This window comes from Aythya fuligula, chromosome 2 (genome assembly GCF_009819795.1).
Source record: "Aythya fuligula isolate bAytFul2 chromosome 2, bAytFul2.pri, whole genome shotgun sequence".
NCBI classification, from domain to species: Eukaryota; Metazoa; Chordata; class Aves; order Anseriformes; family Anatidae; genus Aythya; species Aythya fuligula.
This window is the reverse complement of record NC_045560.1, coordinates 19,575,631-19,598,100: the sequence shown is the minus strand read 5'-3', so window position 1 is coordinate 19,598,100 and position 22,470 is coordinate 19,575,631. Positions and strand designations below refer to the sequence as shown.

Here is a 22,470-nt window from a genome sequence, read left to right as displayed (position 1 = left end):
ACAATACTAAGCAGACTAAGCAAGTCTCAAACACTTAACAGCTTTGGACAGTGTAAAACACTCTCTTCCTTGGCCCACATCAGGATAATGTAGCATGTTATGGGTATTTTGAAACTATTAATATATGACATTAAAAATATATATCCAATATTCTAAACCATATTCAATCTCAAAGACTGTTATAACAAGCACAATATTATTACCCTGCTAATCCTGTTGATGACACTCTCTGTGCTGCTCACTTCTGTTCGTTGTCCAGCTTTTTCCTGTCTTCCTTCCTGGCATACTTTATCATAACATAGATCTTAATCTCACTAACATCTAGATTTTTTTTTTTTTTTAACCTTGGTCTGTTACTGGCAACTTGTTTCTCCTACCTTCATCCACCTTAAATAGCTTATCCAAAAATCAGTGTCCGTTACGTTGACCCATGCCTTTCTTCATAATGCAGCTTGAAGTGTTTCCATCAGAACTACTTCAACACCACAACTAATGTCTGGATAACATTCTTCCTTCCGTTATTCCCTAAAATAGCTCAGATATTCTGATCTCTTGATTTTTTTACCTTGAATGCAGGAGGTACTGTGGATCACAAACATGCATGAGCATGACACACAACTACAAAGCAGTTAGTGACATCAGTAATATTCAAATATTTCTTCTATGTTAAGTATGGCTCATCGAGTTAGCTCAATCAATATATTAAACTCAAAGGAGATCTCCTGCACCCTTCTCCGGATGTACAAGATGAGCAAAGATGATAACAGTCTGCTATGCAGAATACCAGTATTTAAAGATTTGGTTTCAATACACTAGTTCTCTTCAGCAAAGACCCAAACTTCAGAATGTTATCTAGCCTACTGCCTAACGTTTTTTGTACATGGTTCAAAACAACTGGTTGTGAAGAATATATAAAATATATAAAAAGAAAAATAATCTACTGACCCAATGGAATACGTCTGCGAGAATCAGAAACGATACACACTTAGGACCCAAACAAACTACCCCGAAAACATCATGAACATGGACTGTACTAAACTAAGCTTTTTCTTCCACTTTGCAACAGGCCAAGTTGTCATGTAATAACACAGGAAAGAAAAAATCTGACAAGTTTTCACAAATTCATAAAACACATCTGTGATGGCAACTTCAAGTATCTGCACCTCCAAGGGAAACCTAAATTTCAAAATTGTTTTAATTATCATGAAAGTGTTTGTATAACTGAGAATAAGGGCAACTCTACTTCAACTACTTAACATATAGACATTGAATCTGCCTGTCAAATTACCAAACATAACCATGAAGGCTGGGCTACTTTTTCCGCTGTGAAAGTCTGAGGGCTGCAGCCAAACGCAGGTTTTCCTTTCACAGCACAGCACTCAATGGCAAACGATGCGTGAACCTCCCCTCCTTCACAGGGTGCACCTTCAGCACAGTCACCCTATTTCTGAAGTGCTGCCTCCTGGAAATAGTGGGAAGTGCTGTAACCACCATGAAAACACCCCTTGACTGCAATATGCAGATTCTCATAACGTGTCATCAATTAATAGTGCTCTCCCCTTTTGCGGGTTTGGGTAAGTAATATGTAATCCAGCTACATTTTATAAAGGATTCGTCAGGCCAAATAATTTGCATCCCAACTCCAAGGGTACTTAACTTCAAACATGGACACAATTCCTGTTCACTTAAACAGAATGTAACTGCATGCTTAACTGTGCTCAGCTGAGGGTTTGAAGACTAAAGGTGGTATTTTCAAGACCGCTTCCTGCCTGTCAAAAACTATACAGAAAATGGCTAATAACCAGATCGAGGTTCTCTGAAAAGTCCTAAGTGGCAAAATGCTTATGACAATAGTATCAAATCATTCCTCGGCAAAGGCAGGATTACATATTTATCTTTACTGGTGAAACAAAAGCCAAGTATCTCACATTGCTCAGTGTATTTTTAGTTGCTGGAGTCTACCCTAGATTATAATTTCTAGGCAATTTCTATAAATAAATGTGACCAGAAGCCATTATAGTCATGGACTCAGGAAGAGAAGAAGCAGCATTGTGCATTATGCAAGAAAGTCAGACGTTGAATTGAACCAGATTTTTTTTTCCCCAACTGATTTATCTGAAAAAGATGATACAGAAATACTGAAAAATCAGTATTTATTTACATTTATAAACTAAAACTAGATTTATTTGATACTAGCTTCATTCTCCAATTTAAAAATAGCTGGACTTATACTGAGAAAAGTAACTATTTTGCCACAGTCTAAACATTTCAAATTTAGATTCAAAAAGCTGGAAGAAGAATGAGCGAAATGCACTACAGATGCTAACACCATGAACTGCAAACTCTTCCTGATCCCCAAGTTGTGGATCCTGTGAAAATCCCATTTCAGGGATATTTATAGTCCCTGCCTCTGGTTTATTGGAGAAACTCCACGGATACATGTCAAAGCTGGACTGTTCCCTCTCCTTTTTGCTGGATGGGCAGCAGCAAGTGGGGCAAGGTCACAGTGAGTGACTAGCTTCTACCTCTTTCTCCAGCTTCCACCCCTTACACAACTGTAGTCTCCTCTTTGCTTCTTTGCTCTTCTTTTCTGCATTAGAGACAGGAGCCACTACACATTTTGTGAGGTGACAGGCAAGAAGAATACTGCCGAGGGAAACTGGGATTTCCAGTGCCTCTTGGGCCCACCTGGGCCCCCACTGAAGCAGCCTCCCCCACGTTGAGAGGAAGACAAGACCTGTGCAATGAAGACTAGTATTTACAAGTGATAATCTTGCAAATTTATGTAAAATGGATATAAGAGTCAAGTCAGAAGAGACACTCAGGCCAGAGTCAGATTGTCAAGGGCTGCTTGGGAAAGTTCACATCCCCGTTTCTCCTCACATGTACCAGGCTTCCTTATGTCAACTACCGTGTCTCCCTGTGACAGACAGCCATCACGTCAGCCTCAGAAATGAAACAAGGCTTAGGACATGAGGTAAATGAAGAAGTTCAGCCTGACTTCTAAAAGTTAACATAACAGGATTTACATTAGCCCTGGAAGTGATGCAGCCCGAGCCTGGGCCCAGGCAGGTGTCTAACTAGAGGTTATAGTGCTGCCCAGTGAGAAAAGAGAGCTGTGACTGGAAAGCCCTGCAGGTTTGTACACTTCGAACAATTAACCTGAGCTTTTGGTGGTTTTCAGCTGTCAGGCTCCAAAAATTGTGGACTAGGTATGGAAAATACACGTGTAAAATTGTGTGGTCAGACAACTACGGTGATGGTTGGACCAGATGATCTCGAAGGTCTCTTCCAACCTTAACGATTCTATGATTCTATGAACAATGGCTGCAGGTCACAGAAATCACATCTTCAGGAACACAGATTCAGTTGGAAAACCGCTGAAAGCTGTACCTGGACATGGACACCACAGCATCGGCAGCAAGGAGCTGAAATCAGGCTGCACGAGTCTGCTCTGCCCAGGACAAGAACCTACCCTGCTATATTTAATTAGACAGAAAGTTTAAAAACTCATTCAAGATAAGGAAATATCAGACAAATATCAACTGCATGGCCTTAATTCAGTACATCTGCATTGCTGTTTTTGTATTTTTTTTTTGAACTAGCATAAGAGTGTTTATACAACATATTGTAACTATGCATTGGAAACGCCCTTAGGGGAATATATATTTTGCCTGTTTGTTTTCTTTGCAAACTAGACAATTCTGGTAGTCCTGTGAAACATGCACTGTTAACAAAAACTTTCTCCCTAAATGTCATATCAAATAATTTATACGATATTTAGATTCTTTTCTATAATCTCCTTAAAGGTTCCTAGCATAGCTTTCCTGCTTGCATGGATTACGACACCTCTCCACCCAGACTAATTCTGGCCAGCCACAGTACAGCTGAGAGCAGAATATTACTGAATTACATATTTATAAACATTCCATTGCTTTCTATAAATAAAATAAATAAAGAAATAAAGTTTCCTATGCTTTGTCAACCTATCCAACCTAAATAATAGGTCAAAGAGAGAAAGACATAAAAGGAAATATATAAATTCCACATTCTTACATAGCAGTGGCTCAGTTGGGATTTATTCCCAGTCTTTTTCTATTCCTGACCAATTTGGGGCAGAACTCCACAATTCTTGGTGCAATGTTTATCACTTCTAGCATTTACACATTCTGGCATTTACACCAGTCACAAAAACTCTATTTTATTCTGAACCCATCACTATGATAATTTATTTTCTTCATTTTGTATTTATAAATACAATTTGTTCATTGATGGGTATCTGTCATACCACTGAAGACACCAACTTGAGATGTTAGTCAAAGAATTTATTGCAATCATCCTTCAACTTAATTCTTCCTTAGGAAAAGCTGAGGAAGTTAAAGGCATTGCATGTTAAATACTGCAAATGAAATTAGATTTTTACCCTAATGATTTGATATTCATGGCTGAACAGCAGAAAGGTCTTATTCCTGATTTAAAGACGTGGGTCATCCTCCCCAAGGAAAACTAAAAATAGTATTTGAGAAAAAAATAAAATAAATCACACTTAGTTTCTTCTTGAAAGCTATTCAAGTCCAAAGTAAAGTCCATAGGGGTGTAAATATTTCAGGCACAAGTCTGAAAGAAACACTATTTTCTGCATTCAGGGAAAAAGGATTCAAAAAGCAAATAATTACATTGTTTCTAAAGAAAATTAAAAATACATTAGCTGTATTTTTAATTGAAGAGTTATTTTAAAATATAAAAACCAACATTTTACTCATGCTAAGTCTGCAACATCTGCAGTGACACAAACCATAATAAACCACAGGAAAGCCTGGAGTCTTCTGACTTAACACTTTCAGTACCATGGTAATGCAGATTTTTATGTTTTTTTAAATGAAGTTATCTTTTCAGTGACACTACATTGCTTAAGAGATTGGTAATAGAATACTGAGATTTTCACCTCAGGGTCACTAAATTCAATATGGCCCAGATCAATAGTGACTCCAAGTCATCACCATTTGATGAGAGTTTGGAGCTCAGGTTAAAATGTATTATGAGCTTAGACTAGCTCCTAGTGAATAGCATCATAACTGACACTAACAGGTATGGTTGCTGGCAGTCTCAATATAGAAGCTTAAACTCAATGGGCATACAGAGTGATTTACTTTCTCAACCTACAGCAATCCCTCTGGGTCAGGGTCGAGGCACACTAGCAGGACACCATGTGCAACCTCAGACTGCTAGTTACTCACGTGTCTCTGTCCCAAGAATAAAAGAGAGTTAGAATACAAACACACTTTTCAGATACTGCATTTCTTTCACTGCTTAGAGTAAGAAAATTGAGTATTTCAAAACTAGGTGACCTCAGGTAGCACACTAAAACAGTATAATCCTTTCCCTCAAAGACCAATTTATTAAAACATCTGGTTTACGCAGCACCTTAATCCTGCTAAGATACAAACTGCTTGCTTGAAGAATTAACATTTTTTAAAAGCCTGGAAACTGTATTCAGGTAATCTGTCATATGATGTCTGATTAGAACAAGCACCATGTTATTTGCTACTAAAGAGAAAGCATACTCAGATTTCAAAGCAGCACAGATGTGGGAAGATTCAAGGCAGAAGAGAGCAGGTGGCAGGCTAGCTGGCAATTATGAAATGTGCAAGATTATAAAATGACTAAGATTTAATTGTCCAAACCATACTTTTTAAGCTAACAAAATAATAATTTAGTATTTGTATAGCATTTTGCCTTATAGTGTTATAAAGTGGAGAGACCTCTGTTGTTTGGTTACAGCTTAGTTATTTTATACCATTGCTCCACAGTCAGCTTTCAAATAAAACCTTCATGATTACATATCTGACTCAGTTATCAATATCCCATCTATGACGTATAGTACTTTGAAGGCTCAGGCTGAGAAAAATAAAAAATACAATCAGCATTTTAACCACAAAGAGTCCAGTACAAGATCACTACAGCCTACAGTTCAACAATTGGAAAAAAAAAGGTAATTACTATGTTTCCAGCATCTATTAATAAACTGTAAATCAATGCTTACATATTCTTTTGTAGTATTTTTAATTTTCCTAATTTAAGGCCAAAAACTAAAATGTAGAAAATGCAGGAGATTCAAGTTATCTAAGCTTCCCATCTCTGTGCACAAAAGTAGTTTTTACTACTCCTGCTTTAGTAAAATCAAGCCAGGTGCTCCAGCAATATCAAAAACACCCAAATGCCAAGAAGTGCTGCAGGATGACATGAAAAACAAAAATAATGAGAAACATGATTTTTTATCCATACATCTGGTCCAGCTGGAAGGGATCAGGCACTGTCTTTCTCCACCTTTATTTCCCCTTAACAGAGCAAGCAAATATCAAAAGGTCAAAAGTATTCATCCCTCATTGAGGTAGAACTTGGAATCCTATCTTCAGAGATGAATGAAGTCAAATAATGATATGGAATGAATAGGAGATTCCAGTGGGAGAAAATGAAGAATCTGTAAACCAAAAGGAATTATAATCCTGCTCCCACTGAAGACCGTGATAAATCTCCCATTGATTTCTCAAGGGCCACGATTTTCCTACAACAACAACATTATTCACATAAACAAAGAACTCTCGTGAAAACGTTTGGTACAAATCACGTAAAATCAAATCAGAACAAAGATTATGAGAGAAATCCCTCTGGTAGAGAAATTACTTGGAAATGATTTATCAATAGAGTGACTCCAGAAATGTTAAGTACATACATTCTTTGCATGAATATTTGCAGAAAGGACAGAACAAGTTCAGATGCAACTTAGCATGTCCCTTAACAAGCTGCTCTTTTTTCATCCAGTTCTACATAACAGGTTGCCTTACAGGAAAGTGAAGGGTTAAATGGCTACAAAGCAATGAAATACTTAAATAACACTTACAGGGCAACAAAATAGTGTAACCTAGAAGGAAGCCTACAGTAACACTGCACTCCTTAAATCTTAACAAGCATACACAGAACACTTATTCTGGTCAATTTTTGGTGGCAGGTAAGTGAAAATTGGAAGCTCAAGCTAAGTAAATTTATCTACTTATCTGCTCTTAACAACTTTAAAGAAGTTATAATCTGGCAGCATAAACATTTAATGACCAAACAAAGATAGTTTTAGAAATTCTTTCAAACAAGTACAGAAAAAGTTTGTCAACTGGCATGAGAATGAGCTTTTAGTAATTCCTCTCAGCTTTGTAATCATATGCAGTTCATATGAATACTGTAGACAGTGTTACATGAATATGCAATTTAGGGCTAGCTAAGTACGTATTTCCTATACTGAAAAAAATCTCAAGAGTCTCATTACTTCATTTCCATGCTCTCAAATACAATCGAGTCTGTTCACACTATCTTTTACAGATGGAGTTCAAGAACAGGATAGACAACTGAAGAAGGTTTCATAAATGGTCTGTGTAACATGCTCTAGTCATGTGTCTCCACATACACATACACATTTCAATTTAAACTTCCTTGTTGCAAATTAAATTCAATATTTCTTTCTCTCTGTATTTATGAATGGTTGTATTTATTATTTTACCTAGAACAGCCTGGAATGGACTGGAAAAACAATGCATCCAGTTATTCCCAACAGCTTCCCTTTTCTGGACTAAAACTCAACCTATTCAACTTTTCCTCATAAATAAAGATTTTCTATGTTTCTTTTACTGCTGATCTATTCTTCCTGTTATTTTTTTTTTTTCCTTTCTGAAAAGTGTAACAATGAAAACTATACAAAATCCTAAATGGGGGTGGACCACTGCTGCTGAGAATTGCAGGAAAATTACTTCTTAGTTCTGTTATACCGAACATTATCTGAGTATCTCCCAAAGGAGATTTGCCATAGTTTCTTTTAACATCCAGTTTCAAGCAGAGTAACAACCTGGTGAGACAAACTCCCTTGAGAACATGGTAAGCTTAGGTCCCTAAGTAAGAGAGGAGAATAACGTTACTGCACTAGGAGCGTGTTTTCAGTGAGCTATGTACCCTTATGAGTTGTATATATTTTTCCATTATTTTGTAGACCATTTTAACTTGCCTAAGAAGCAAGTTTTCATCTCTATAGCCTGTTCCTTATCTACTTCAGTGTTTAAACCCTGTGGAAACAGTAATTAATTAATAGCTTTAATAGCTTCCACACCATATACAGACAACATACAGGGAAAAAAAAGGTTTCTGAACTACCAATAAAAATTAGTAGAACAATCTGAAACACACGTTGGTACTCCCCAATCTATTTTATATTATTTTTCATGTATATTTGCATTACTACTATTCCTTTCTTAACTGACAGGTTACTTGGTAGTTTGACAGGTTTTTCCTTCTTAAAACAAAGAAGAACTATATTTGCTCTTCTGTATCATCAACTTGCATCATCTAGACTTGGGATACTGACATCAGAGAGAGCAACTCCAATACCTTAGTTCTAGATGGATGATGTAGTAACATACTGTTTTATTGAGCCACTTTGATCTTTTCACATGGATAACCACTCTCAAGTCTGGCTTACTGCATGTAGTGCACATCCCTAAGCTATTGTAAGAAGGAGGAAAAAAAAACACAACTTAACAACCTTTCAAATGAGTGAAGCATGACAATCGCAAGAAAAAGTCTGATGGCAAAATGATTTGTGAAAGAGTAACTTTTCCCTCAGACAAACAGAAATGAACGTTACACATCACTTTATTGTATGTCCATGCAAGAAGCAGAAGAGGGAGACAGATGCCATCCAGGTTCACATCAATGATGTGTTATGGAGGAAAATACAACTTTCCAAAATGGAAAATGAGTTGAATGACAGTCAGAAACAATTCACTCATGGTACAAGCATTTTCCCTGTGAGCTTATTACAAATCATATGACACAAACATCCGTATATAGACATACAAATTTGTCTTAGAAGCTACTACAGCCAGCAACATATATTCTCAATTTCTTTGCACAGTTTATGAATCTGTTGCTCTTTACTACTGTATTAAATGTTTATTTTACATTGCAGCTACATACTAGATGTCATGGGGAGGAAGCATACCTCATCACAGCTTGTTCAGGTCAAACACCTTACCCAGACAGTATACCTGCAAACTGCCTGTCAGTCCCTAAAATGTTAACCCCATTTGTAGCAGAATAGAATTCAAAAAATTAGCTTATGGACCAATGAGATGAGATTCAGCAATACTGAACCTCCAAGTATAAGCGTAGAAAAACAAATTACTTACCTTTTAAGAACAGTTCTTCAAGATGTTTTCATTTCTGTGATTCTTATTTCTGAAAGGATGTACATACAGCTTTTGTTCCCTTAGCAGTGTCTCCGAGGACACAGCTTCTACATAACGTTATGTAGCAGGTACAAAAGCATAGATGGAATAGGCCTAGTCTCATTCAGTGGAAATCTGAAGGAAGACTTTCATGGAAAGTCAAAGAAAGACGCAGCTTCCATCAGAGGGGTAGCTGAATTTGGGGATCCATACAGTCCAACAAACATACAACCAATTCAAACTATAGTAAACAAACACACATCATACGTATTTCTTCTTTAATAATTTGCCAACACAGACTGGTAGAAAAAGCTGGTTTACAGAAATCAAACTAGCAGGAATCCACAAGGACTTCTTGTGTTAAGGTACACAAAGCAATCAATGACTGTAAACATGTGCTCTTAACTCCCAGGCAACTCATCCACAGAACTAAGGATTGGAGTTCCTACTTAGAGAAAGGGGGTGAAAATATGCTCCAGTGTGTAAGGAAGAATTCAGAGTTTCAATTCCTTACACAGAAGCGAAAAGCTGAGCATATTTGCAGAAGAGATCTGTTACAGAAATATAAAAGTAAACATAATGCAGATGTACTAAATAATAGAGAAAGAGAGAATCAATAGGCATAAAAACATACAGCAAGAGAAACTTGGCAACTGGGAAGTCATGAAGCTTAGGAATCCAGTACTGGCAGATGAATAAATCTGACATACAAGATGCAAATTACTTCTGTAAAAATTTTAGGTCTGTATGAAAAAGGAGAGGGAGTATTCTCTACAGGCTTTCAACCAACTAATGGAGTGAGAAAATCTGCAGCACAGAATAAACAAACAAATGACAGAAGGAACTTTTTTCACTATTTTGACACTAATGTCAATGTGTTGCCCTAACTTCACCCGGAACACAATCCTTCTCATCTCAGTCTGCCAGGCAAGGCAGATTTTCAAGTACAGAGTCCAATTTACAACATTTCTTCTGTCAACTCAGTTCTAAGATGAAAACTATACATTTTCAAGCCACTGTTTTTTAATAAACTTTACCAGAACTTAATTACACTAACTGCTACTAAGAACCCTGACCTCTAAGTAGCAGGAATCTTAACAATAGACATATGTCATATTGTTAGGACTTCTTCACGTACAGTTAGGACACTTCAAATGTACGAAGTACATAAGCAGTTCCATAATCAAAAGGTACTACTCCTGGATATTATGAAGGCTTATTCTTTTTTTTTTTTTTTTTTTTTTTTTTTTTTTTTTTCCCCCAATAGAGAAGCTATTCTGACAAGCAAAATGTTATTAACTGCAATTAAGAGAAAGAACCAAACCTCATGTAACTTGACGGCACTATGTTCCAATAATTTCTAGTGACCAAGAATAGTATTTATATTAGAAATCATAGAGAGCTTTCATATGTTTTAATTAACTACATCCCATTATAACAACATTTCCAGTATCATTACACAAATTATATTGAACATCGATACAGTCTTTTCCATTATGTCTCTGCTTGAAAATTGAAACTTCTCTAGACTTCAGTGGTATACAAATATTGTAGTGGTATTCATACACCATGCCTCTTAAGAGGCAAGGAAATGAATCAATATTTAAAATAGATAACTACATTAAAGATTTTGAACTTGCCTTCTTTTTGTGTGCTCTGTTCCTGTTTCCCAACCAGTCATCCATCTGTTCCTCAATCTCTTCAATAGAAGCTCCATGGTCATATGATGGTATGTATGCATTCGATTCCTGAACTGTGTATACAGGGAATTCAGATTTTGGTTTCTTGACTTTAGGCTTCTTCTCCTCTGCACAAAAACAAAAAAGAAAAAAGAAAACCAATGCTAAAAATACTGCAGAGAAGTATACGTCAGAAGCAGGCTTATCTCCCCAACTTCTAATGCTATATTCAATTTTCATTTTGGAAGAGGCTTAAATTTCTTTGTTAAAAAGGCAGCTTAGTAATTTGCATAACCATTTTATTTTTATGAAAAGTAAATAGCAACGTATATACTTAGCCCCTCTTCTACCTGCAACTATGACTTAAAGTGCCAAATGAGGAGCACCTCAAAAAACGCAGTTAGCTCTTGTCATCTGACAATTAAAATTAGTAGAGGCGAAAGCATAGGCAGCTGTTACAAGATTTCCAAAGTCCTGCTGGCTTCAAAGAAAAACAAAAAGAAACAGCAACGGCAGAAAAGTGAGTTTTAGATAATTCTGTACTGCTTTATGGTTAGATGTGTTGAGTAAAAGCTTCTGAACCAACAGACAGCTTTGCTGTTATTGGATTCCTCTAAGTACAGATAGCTCTGTTCTATCACTTAAACTTAAAGGACTTTTTAAATACTGCACCTCATTTCCCATAGTGACCACTGTTTTCTGCTCTCACTGTCCTTCAAATGATATTAAAAGGGATTGGCAAACTTAGGGACAATAGGGAAGGAGGAACAACAACAACCTAAATCCCAGTAACTGAACACAGCTCCACCATACAAGTGGATCTCAAAAGAAAGCTTTACGACTGACTGAAGACTGCCGTAACTTTAGGAAAGACAGGAAGAGGATTGGAAAAGAGAAGCATAAAGACCCAGAAAGCATTCAGAAGCCTCAGGTATACCTTTTTTTTTGTTTGTTTGTTTAAATATGCTGTACTCACAATACCTGGATGTTCCTAAAGATGCAATCAACAAACTGAAAGAGCTGATCTAATGGCTGGCTGCAGCCAAAAGAGGAAAGTTGTACACTGCTTTCACCTTTCTACTCCCTACTGTGTGCCTGTGTGCTCCTCTCTTCTCTTTCTGCTTTGACAGTCATTCAACCACTTCATAAACATATTCCATTCACTAATCTAGTAGAAAATTACCCCTTTACACTCAACAAAAAGAAAATATCTAAGTCAGTTAAAGGTGGTAGGAATGGAAGAGGAGGGACAGCAACACTCAGCTATGAGATCAGCTTTTATCTGCCTTTTTTTTTCTCTCATGAAAATCTTCTTTTACAAATTCCTAAAGAGGACAGGGAAACTGCTCCCTACAGAGTGTAATGCAGAATTCCTTTTCCTAACATTATAGGTACAAGGAGAGCCTGGTGATTATATCCCATGTACCTGGCAAGCTCCTAGGAATTGAACACTTAAGAAAAAAACTACTGGAGTGAGAATAGTTCCATGGCACCTTCCAGAGGTCGTAAGAAACAGATCACAAAAGTCATGACCTTTTAAATTTATTTTGTTCTGAGAACTTCTGTGAAAATCTCTAACTTTGCCTGTAACTGTTGTCAAATTACTCTCAATAAATATTAAGTAAAGACCTCATCCCTAGATTGTTTTGGCATCTTTCTTTAGGAATTCATAGTAAATATAATTAAATTACGTACAATCAGAAAAAAAAAAAAAGATAACAAAAAAACAGAACTAAAAAAAGCCCCAAAATGTTAACCAGCATTCCTGTCATTGTCCAGATGAGAGAAATTTTCATTAAAGACAATACCTGTGCAAAATTCTTTTTGTCTATTGCAAAAGGTAATTTTCACAACCAAGCCATAGACATCAACTGTTATCTCATTTTTCTCCAAAGCAGCCACATGTAATAACTTCTGGAGTCAGCACTAAGATTTACAGGGACAAGTAACAACAACTTCGCTAACTATTTACTACAAACACATCAACTGACAAAAATGTTCTAGAAAGTTGCCTGAAGTGACAATTTTTACCAATGTATTTCAATCCTGCAAAATAATCAAGTATACAGCGAGTGGTCATTTGGGATTACTGAACAGTGAACACATACTCAGACAGTTGGTTTTCCTGTATTTTGTACCTCATCAGTTACTGTTTGCTGATTTTCCCTCTCAAAGGACACAAATAGATAAAGCCTGGGTAGTTACAGCTTTAACTTCTAAAAATGTAGAGTCTAGGCTCTTTTATATTTCCAGAAGTAATTCTGCAACGGTATTTCCAGAGGGCACTGCACCCCAATTTAAAATCTAGTATCGAAGACAGTATCTAGGCTTTCTTCAGGCAGATAAGCAAGGAAGACCTAATACAGATAAGACATCCTTCTGATTGTTAACTACTAAAGGAAAGAGAAATCCTGCCTAAAGATGGCTGTACATTCTCAAACAAGCACTCAACTAGAATTAAGAAACCTGTCTCCACTATCTCCCATGCAGATACTAAAAGATGAAAGAGTTTTGGCCTACCCCCTACATACCACAATGGCTGTCAGACACAATGAATTTTTTTAAAAAATAAATAAAACTGAAGTCGCAGCACCTTTGACACAGGGCTCTTCGTAACTCACTGAAAACAGCTTCACCTCCTAATTTCAAAAGCCACATTTCAGAACAGGAAAGCACACAGTTTGAATGGCAACACCATACAGGATTTCAGATAGGGGAATATTTACTATTTTAAAATAATGGCACATTAAGAGTTTTGGTGAAACGCTAACGGCCTTCAAGTACTGCCAGTAAACACTTGGTCGGTGTGAGTTACGAAGAATGCTGTTCAGAAGCAATGACGTGTAATGTTTCTAAAGCTCCCACTTAGGGCAGTGGAGCACTGTTCTTTCAGGTGAAGACGGAGGAAGCAAACCAGATCGCTGAAATTTCATTTAGCTGAGCATCAGAAGTCCACAGCAGACACCTTGGATGAAAACCTATCGGTTTCTACGTTATCTTTTCATTATCAGCACTTTAACTGGCAGGCCAAAAGACACTTCTGACCTTACTTGCTGCTTTCCTCTGAAGAGAATAAGGATCAGGTTTTCTATACAGCAAATGATGCCTATAGAGCTGAATCCTACAACTGCTGAGGTCTGGCAGACAACCAGGAAGCTGGTGCTGCTGCCACCACCACAACCTAAGCCAAGGATGTGTTTGATGGTGCTGACAGTAGCAACAATTGCAGCCATGATTCGAAGTTTGAAAATGCAGGTCTTCCCTTAATATTAATTATATTAATTATAAACCTAACTGAAAGGTAGGAAAAACATACAAAGAAGGATTTGAAAGATTCCTCCCAGTTTTGTGACAGCCTGCCCACTATCCACTGGAGACCTAATTAGAGCACTATGTCCCACACGGGCACCAACATCCAGTGGGCCTTAATTAAGACCAGAGTTACTGGTGCTCATACAACTATGATGTAGAGAGAAACAGCCTTGGTGAAACCAGGGCCAGACGTCAGGCTCAACAGGATAATTCCCACTCTCACTACTATTTTCTGAGAACATTATGTATTTTAATTCCCAAATTACAGTGTACTAACTCTTCTAGTTTATTAGGTAGAATAAAAAAGAAACAGGCAACAACAGAAAGTAAATGGATAATGCAATAGCATAAGCACCACGCTAATCGTTTAATACCTACTACTACTATTTAAAATGATCAGCATTTTCCATGAGTTTCCATGAGTTGGCTTTTCTGTACTTCTAGTCTTTGTAGCAGGAGAAATTTTGATCTATCATTTGCTGAATTCATACTGCAAGGATACTAATTTTCTGTATTTTCCACCTTTAGAACTATGGAGTTCTTCACCAGAAGACTAAATCTGCCTGTGTATTTAACATCTTAGAGTAAAAAAAATAAAAATAATAAAAAAATGCTCCCTATGTTTAAACAGCATATAAGATACTTGACGCTGAGATCCCCAGACCTAAACCATAGCAATTAGCTAACTCTCTTACCTGTATAGTACTTAATGCTTCTAAAGGCCTCCAGTACTGGCTATATGCTTTGCTGATTTATAATGATTCACATATGGAAGTCTGATGAATGACTTACACATAATCGGATACTTTGGACTTCCTTGCTAGTCCTTTTACCTTGTTATCATGTTAATTTTACCTCATCAGTGGAAGAGTTAACTGGGGCTAAGGGCTATTTACTTTAAGATCCACCAGCTGCCATTTTCAGAAGATAAGGAATCAGCCAGCATTTTGGATCAAGAGTGCCATGTAATAAAACAATAGTGCTTTTTTCATAAAAACAAAACAAAACAGGGATACGTATTTCAAAGTTTTCTGAAAACTATATCCTGATTTTACCTGCCAGCTGATATAACCCTAAAGAATTCAAAGAGCATTTACCAGTTCCACAGAAAAAAGACTACTTCATATAGGAAAGAAGGAAAAAGAAAAAGAAAAAAAAAAAAAAAAAAAAGCAATCCACACAAGTGCTGAGCCTCTACAATGAAGTATGACATGTTAAGCCGGAGTTCTCTCTCTCAGCAAGACTTAAAAGCCTTATATTTCAGCATCAGTAAGAACTCACGGAAGAAATAGTCAAAAAAAGACAATGATGTCTTGAAAGTCACAGAAAGAGGACACTGACTGCTATGTTGTATGTTGATAAGCAAAAAATGTGACCACAATCACAGGTAGACAGCAAGCATCTTTCCGGCAAGTCACTGAGATACTGCATTGAGATCTCTCTTTCTTTCAATACTGTTCTCTTACCTATGTAACTACTAAAGACAAGCAAAGCAGTTACAGCATTAAAATTTGCTTAAAACATGTCAGAAAAATTCACTTGCATGTAGATATATATCCAATATATATCTATTTTGGATCCAATAGATCCAAAAGTCTGGAAAAAATGTTGTCCCCAAGTTTTTGCTGTCTATTGAAAAAATGGACCACACTAATTTAAAACTAAAGCAATTATGGAGCAAACAATCACGTGTTAAAAAAAATACACATATCAGTATTCGTAATAAAATCAACGGGATCACATGAATGCATCACCAGTAACAGCCATATATACATGCGCCACATGAAGACCTAGAACTTAGTTTTTTGAGCAAACTGATTAAAAACGTAGTAATTAATGCATCCTCAACTACAAAAAAAGGCCCACAAGCTAAAAGACTTGATGTCTTTCATCTTTTCTGTAAATATCTATCCTTCCCCCAACTTTCTGTTCCCTCTAAATACCTCACTCAATACCTCAATACGAAAGGGTTAGAAGTAGACATCTAAATATTTAAGAATTAATCTGCCTTGCAGCAAACATAAAAGGAGACACGTCTCTTTCAAATGAACCTCATAACACTGTCTGTTAGCTGAATATTTATTTTCTGTAAAATCTGAAGGAAGTTTTGCAGGGAGAGGTATCGTAGAGACTAGCTGATCCAACTGGAAAAAGCACATGAGCCACAAGTTCAGAATTCCTTCAGCAGGCCTGCCAAAACAATCAGTGAAACAGATGATACTTAGTTTGCCATAATTAGGCTTCAGAGGTAACAATTAAGTGATCAGAACATTCACACCCACGCTAACCAAAAAAGCATGCATTATATGAATTAATTTTCTCTGAACCTGTCTGTCAGCAAATCATTGCTGAGCAGGCATGTGAACACTGCATTTTGGCAGGGATTAATACTAAACACAATTATCCAAGATACTTGTCAATTATTTGGAAATAAATGAAAAGTCATCTTCAGCATATTTTTGGATTACATAAATTTGGGCAAAACAATTTAAAATGAATAGGAACATACTGCAAGATGTAGGGACGTGGACTGGCTGGCAGTCTGGGATTATTCAAACCAAAAGTATTTTGGATCACACTGCTTAGGACCTTAGGCCATATCTGCACTTAAGAGGGACTGTGTGCAAAGAAGCTTTGATGTAAAAGCTCACAGTTATTTCAAGTGATCTGAAATGTGCTATCAGAGCTGGGGAAATAATGCGATCTGTGACTCTGTAAACACAACACTGATAACAGCAGAAATATGATTTTATAATCAGATGGAAAATGTTAGAATGCTATACACAAAAGCCAGTGTCCAATACCTACAGCTACACTAGAAAACAACTCAGTACAGAAAAGCCACAGAAATTAAGGGCTAAAGAAATGCTTTTCATAAAGAAAACCTGCAGATATATACAAGTTATTTTTTCAAGCAGAGACAATTGCTGCTGATGAAAACCTGAAAGCTATAGCTAGAGAAATCCATACTGCAATTAAGATATACCTATGTAACAGTAAAATTATGTAAACTAGCCACGAGGAATGGAAGCCTTCTCAAAGTCTTCTGATCAATGTTGTATCTTGCATAACAACATGCCAAAAGCTAAAACACATCACTGATACCTGGTTATCTCCAGACAACTGCAAGATAATGATAATCAGTATTTTTCACTGATTTGTACCTGTAAGGGCCTGAAAAAAACCCACATTAGACTAAATGATCTAGTGATGTCTTTAACACCTAAGTTTTATGAAACAATGTAAAAAGCTACCCAAACAACTTGCTATATTCTAAAATGTCTTGAAAGGGAGAACCACCCAAACTTTACTAAACTTAATGAAATCAAGGTTTCAGTACTGCTCAGGAATTTTCATGGCAGTAAGGCAGTCACATCTTACTATAAAGCCCCATACAGAGAGATAAATACCATTATCAATACCATTCTAAAACCAGAACACAGAAAGAAGGCTGGTCACACACCTACAGGTGTATACATGTAACTTTATTTTAGTTCAAGCTTGAATTATAAGAGTGAATAAAATACAAAAACAAACAAAAAAAACATACTACTCAATGTGGCTTATAACTAGAAAGAAGCTCATTTCTTGCCATGGATTATTACAGATGCCTCATACATCTGGGCAAGAATTCTGGATTTAAAGGGTTTTCAAATATGTCTGGTAAATGAGAAGTTCACCTACAATATCTAGCAGCAGCTTTTTATTTAAAAAGTTGTATTAAAATCCAAGTTTAAGCCCTCCTATTGGAGGGCAGGGAAAACAAGCGTAAACAAGAACAGAGAGTAAGAGAACTACCAAAGTTAAGCAGTTAAGCATAAAAAAATAAAATAGATGGGTTTTCCCTCAAAACTGATGCAGCTGAAAGAAGCACTCTGTATTCCATGAGGAGCCAGTACAACTGCTGGAATCAGTCTTGATAAATACTGAAACTTTGCAATTTAAGTTTAAACACTGGCTGAGTCTACTGTCCTGACAATGTATGCTTACATCTCCACAGCTTAATGACTATCCAGATCAGTTAATATATATTCTATTTTACATCCCATGACTACAAAGAACAAGACTATTGTAACAGAATCATTGCCTGATGCAGGGATTATATGCAAGTGTGACAGTACTGGAAAAGGAAAAGTTAACAGCAAGTTGTATTAATTGCTATAATTGCTTAATAATTTGTATTAATTGCTATAATTGCTTAATAATTTGTATTAAGTGCTTTCTTTTAAAAAAGGAATTTTGTGTTCTGGTACCTGAATGTGAAAAGGACACCAAAACTGTAAGGTAAACCATTTCTATTTTTGTAGATGAAACTCACAGTTATCTCTAATTGCACACAAAATATATTTCCTACAAATACAGCCTGTATTGTAAGTTGCTGTATTTTCTGAGGTAAACTTCTACAGTTGCTCTATTTTCCTTAGGTAGTAACAAGTGTTTTGAATTGACTGAGAAGTGATAACATAAACAGTGCAAAAGTGCCAAAAAATAAGTCAGTATTATGCACGCTTTTGATTTACCAAGAAATTACTTTTTCCCCACTCCTTACCAAATATAGCACTTCAATGACATCTCAGAACTGTCCTCTCTCTCTCTCCTACTTTGCAAATTGTATTTTCCTCCTCTGATATCCTTCTCTGGTTTTAGTTCAAGGCGCCTACAGAAGACTGCACAATTTCAGCAGGAAAAGCAGACAGACGTGGGGGTAAACTAGCAATTAGGTCATGAAAAAACAATCACTGTAAAACAGCTATTGCTAATCTGCATGAGATGCATTTACTCAATTAGATAGATGGATCTGTTATTATGAACTCACACTCTACGGATTGTCTCTAAAATTAAAAATGGGAACAAGCGATCACCAAACGCTCATTTGGTGATTTACAACCTCGCCATGCTATTCTGAAGTGTACAATACAGAGCAATATAATGAAATAAGCAAATTTAGCAGATGCTTTGCATGCAAGTTTCAGAGAAAAAAAGGTATTTATTTATTTATATATTTTTTAATTTTTTGTCTACAGATATATCTTCTTGTTCCTCTGGAAGTCCCATTTCTTTTAAAAAATGAGAAATAATGGCTTGTTCTTTTGCCCTGCAAAAGCACTGTGCTGGTTAACCAAATTAATGCTATGCTAAATTTCAAACTCCACTAAGTACAGGTGGTGACTACCAGTCCCTCCTCTTGCTCCATGTGTGTGCCACTGGTTCACCTGACAGGCAGGGGGGTCAGGTGCCAGCTCTCATTCTCGTGTGACAGCAGACAGTGATGCTACTGTCACAAGTCACGAGAGGCCTGGGGGGGTTAAGGGCACCAAACCTGCACCTCTCGATGTGGGCACTGCTACTGGCAGGGGCCCACAGAAGAGGAGATGAAACCAGCAAATCCCACGTGACACCTGGCAGATCTGCACAGAGGGGAAACACCAAAAGGTGTTGACTGAAAGTGAAACTCAGCAATTCAGTGAAATGTAGGACCACACACACGATGGTTTTAATGACCTCCTACTTTCACTTGCACTTCTGTTTTCAGAAACTAGTCTTTTTAAAACAATATATACAAAGTACGTAGTAGTTCAAAGATTTCATCTATGCCAAACAATCAAAACATTGCTATCTGACAACAAATTTTTAATAACTGGAGTCAAGACCTATTGCGAGGGCCCATTTTGCGGTAGGTATTTCCTGCGTGATAGCAGGTCTCCCTAACAAGCATTACATGCACTCGTCTGCTAGATTTTGCCTGGGTCCACAGTGCTCACTGAGGTGCTGAACATTAGCCATTTTCTCAAAATAGATTTAGTTACGGATAAGTTAGGAATTATTGCTCAAGCTTCATCATGTTGCTGATTTTACAAAATTAAGCTATTTTGTAAATATAAATAATGCAGCTGTATTTTAAGTGCCTAAAGGCTTATGCATACTCAAAGCTAGGAAATTATTATAGGGCACTCAATGCACTTGTCAGAATAAAGGAACTTAAAAGCATGCACTTAAGTACAGTAAATAAAGCAAGCACGCACACAAACAAAAATCTTTTAAAATTGTCTTCAGAAGAGGGTAGGTTTAATCATTGTCAAAAGGAAATAGCTGAGAGAAGAAAAGGAAGTCACCTATAATTATTCTGAATACTTTATTACATGAAATGCTAATTGCCTTCTCTGGTCTTTTATAAGAGTATAAAGACTTTAAAGACATTTATTTCAACAATAGCATGAATCCATCTCCAAAGTCTGAATCCATGCTTTTGGAAATTCGAGTTATTTTCAATTTCTATTTGTACAAACTCGATTTATATAAAATAGCACAAAATATATCATTTTTAAAAGTTATTTACAGAAAAAAAGTATTACAGGAATACTCAAAACCGAGAGGTCACTTCTGAATATGTATACTTCAAGATCTATGCTTTTGAAATTCCCCTCTCCTGTAAAGCAACATCTCTAGCAAAGTATGCTTTTCTTGCTATATAGTTACAAGTATATAGTTACTATATAGTTATAGTTTTCTTGCTATACATAGTTACTATATAACTATAACCTGAGTTTTATGCTTCTGCAGAAAACAGCCAGCAGAGTACTGCAAAATTAGTCACCAAATTAAAAGCTCATTTAAATTCAACAGCAGTATAGAAATAAATAAAGCACATATTTTAGAAGATTACAAACATAATTTGTTCACATTCATGTCGTGGAGTAGGTACGTTATATTACATCTTGGTTTATTAAGACAGTGATAAAAACTCACTCTGAAGTGTTTCAAGTTCAGCCTTAGCCAGGGCATCTTCTTTCTCCTTCATTTTTGTTTCTTTATATTCTACATATAATTGTCTGGCATCCTTTAAGAAAATGTTGCAATGACATTAGCATCCTTATACAAACAAGTTATTCAACGGCTCTGCTTTAATTTCTCATTTAACCTCACAAAAAGATAAAAAGAAAATTCAAGATACATTTGTTTCTTGAAATACAGAATTTGTCAGTATAGAAATTATTTGCTTAGACTGTAGAACTTTTGTAGAATAAATGTTCTAATAGTGTAATAGTGTTGACATTATAGGTTATGATGCTTATTGACAACCTGAAAAGCAAAACGGTTAGAAAAACATTTCTCATCACTATTTACAACTTTTTAAGAGTCCATGCACCCACTTTGCTCACATCAGCAATCTGGAAGTTCAAAGAAGAAACAAAAGCTTTTAATTAGAGTACTATGTGCAGGGACAAAGGCAATTGCTAGGCAGTGATCTTACCACAAACTCATTAAGTATCACTAACTGCACGTTATGAGAACCAATGTATTTTTTTTTTTTTAGTAACTTCTACATTGCTATTATAGCGTTAAAAAGTGTTTTTTTTTTTTTTTTTTTTTTTTTTTTTTTTCCCTCCAGGGATTAGATTAGATTCTAATGTGAAATCTATTTAGTATATTTACACATAAAATTGGAAGTCCTGTCAAAAATCTCGTAAGATACAAATTTCCAAAATTTGATGAATTAGCAATTATAGATTTGTGTTGAAAGCTTTCCAAACGTGAGCAACCAGATTGCTGAATTAGGAGATATGGAGAGTTTTCTTACTCTCACTTACCAGTTTAAGAGATTTATATACTTATTCAAAATCAAAGAAACTATAATAGAAATACTGAAACAGGCAAACTATTACTTATTATTTCCAAACATGCAGAACATTTCTTGTATTATACCAAAAATAATTACATGATTAGGTTAACCTATTTTTTACTTCTTCACAGTCAAAAATAATTTTTCTCTTGTTATTGCATCACGGTCCCGCTTTTTACACATAATGTATGATTTAAATGTTAATGTAGAAGGTATTGTAAAACCTTGGTAAATACTTTTAGAATTTCAACTAGAATCCCATAAACCTGAAAATAAACTAGTCTTATTAAAAATGAAAAAAATAAAATCTTAATAAATTTTGGAAATAAAAGCTGAGTTAAGCAGACATGACTGCTGCATCTAATGGTGGAAGCCATATAGAAACGTGGCCTCCTGCAAAGGAGGATAACATGACCCAACAATTGTTCTTTGCATTACACTGTGTTATTTATCTACCTCTTCAAAGACACGTGAGGGAGATGGGACAACACGGAGGACAGAATTGTGTCCTAGCTCTGAGCAGAACGCCGTAATGTTTCGGAGAAAGCCCACCAATGTAAGTCAGCACTCCTGAACAATTCTGACAATAACA

The 22,470-nt window shown here is 36.2% G+C and overlaps 1 protein-coding gene across 1 annotated transcript in view; it reads right to left on the bottom strand.

Annotated features, from left to right (window-relative positions):
- Positions 1-22,470, bottom strand: part of DNAJC1 (DnaJ heat shock protein family (Hsp40) member C1) — a 98,782-nt gene that overhangs the window by 21,982 nt on the left and 54,330 nt on the right. The window contains exons 7-8 of the mRNA XM_032181576.1: positions 21,005-21,095; positions 10,907-11,073 (exon numbers count right to left, since the gene is read on the bottom strand). Coding sequence (XP_032037467.1) covers positions 10,907-11,073; positions 21,005-21,095 — 258 coding nt within the window. The remainder of the gene's footprint in view (positions 1-10,906; positions 11,074-21,004; positions 21,096-22,470) is intronic.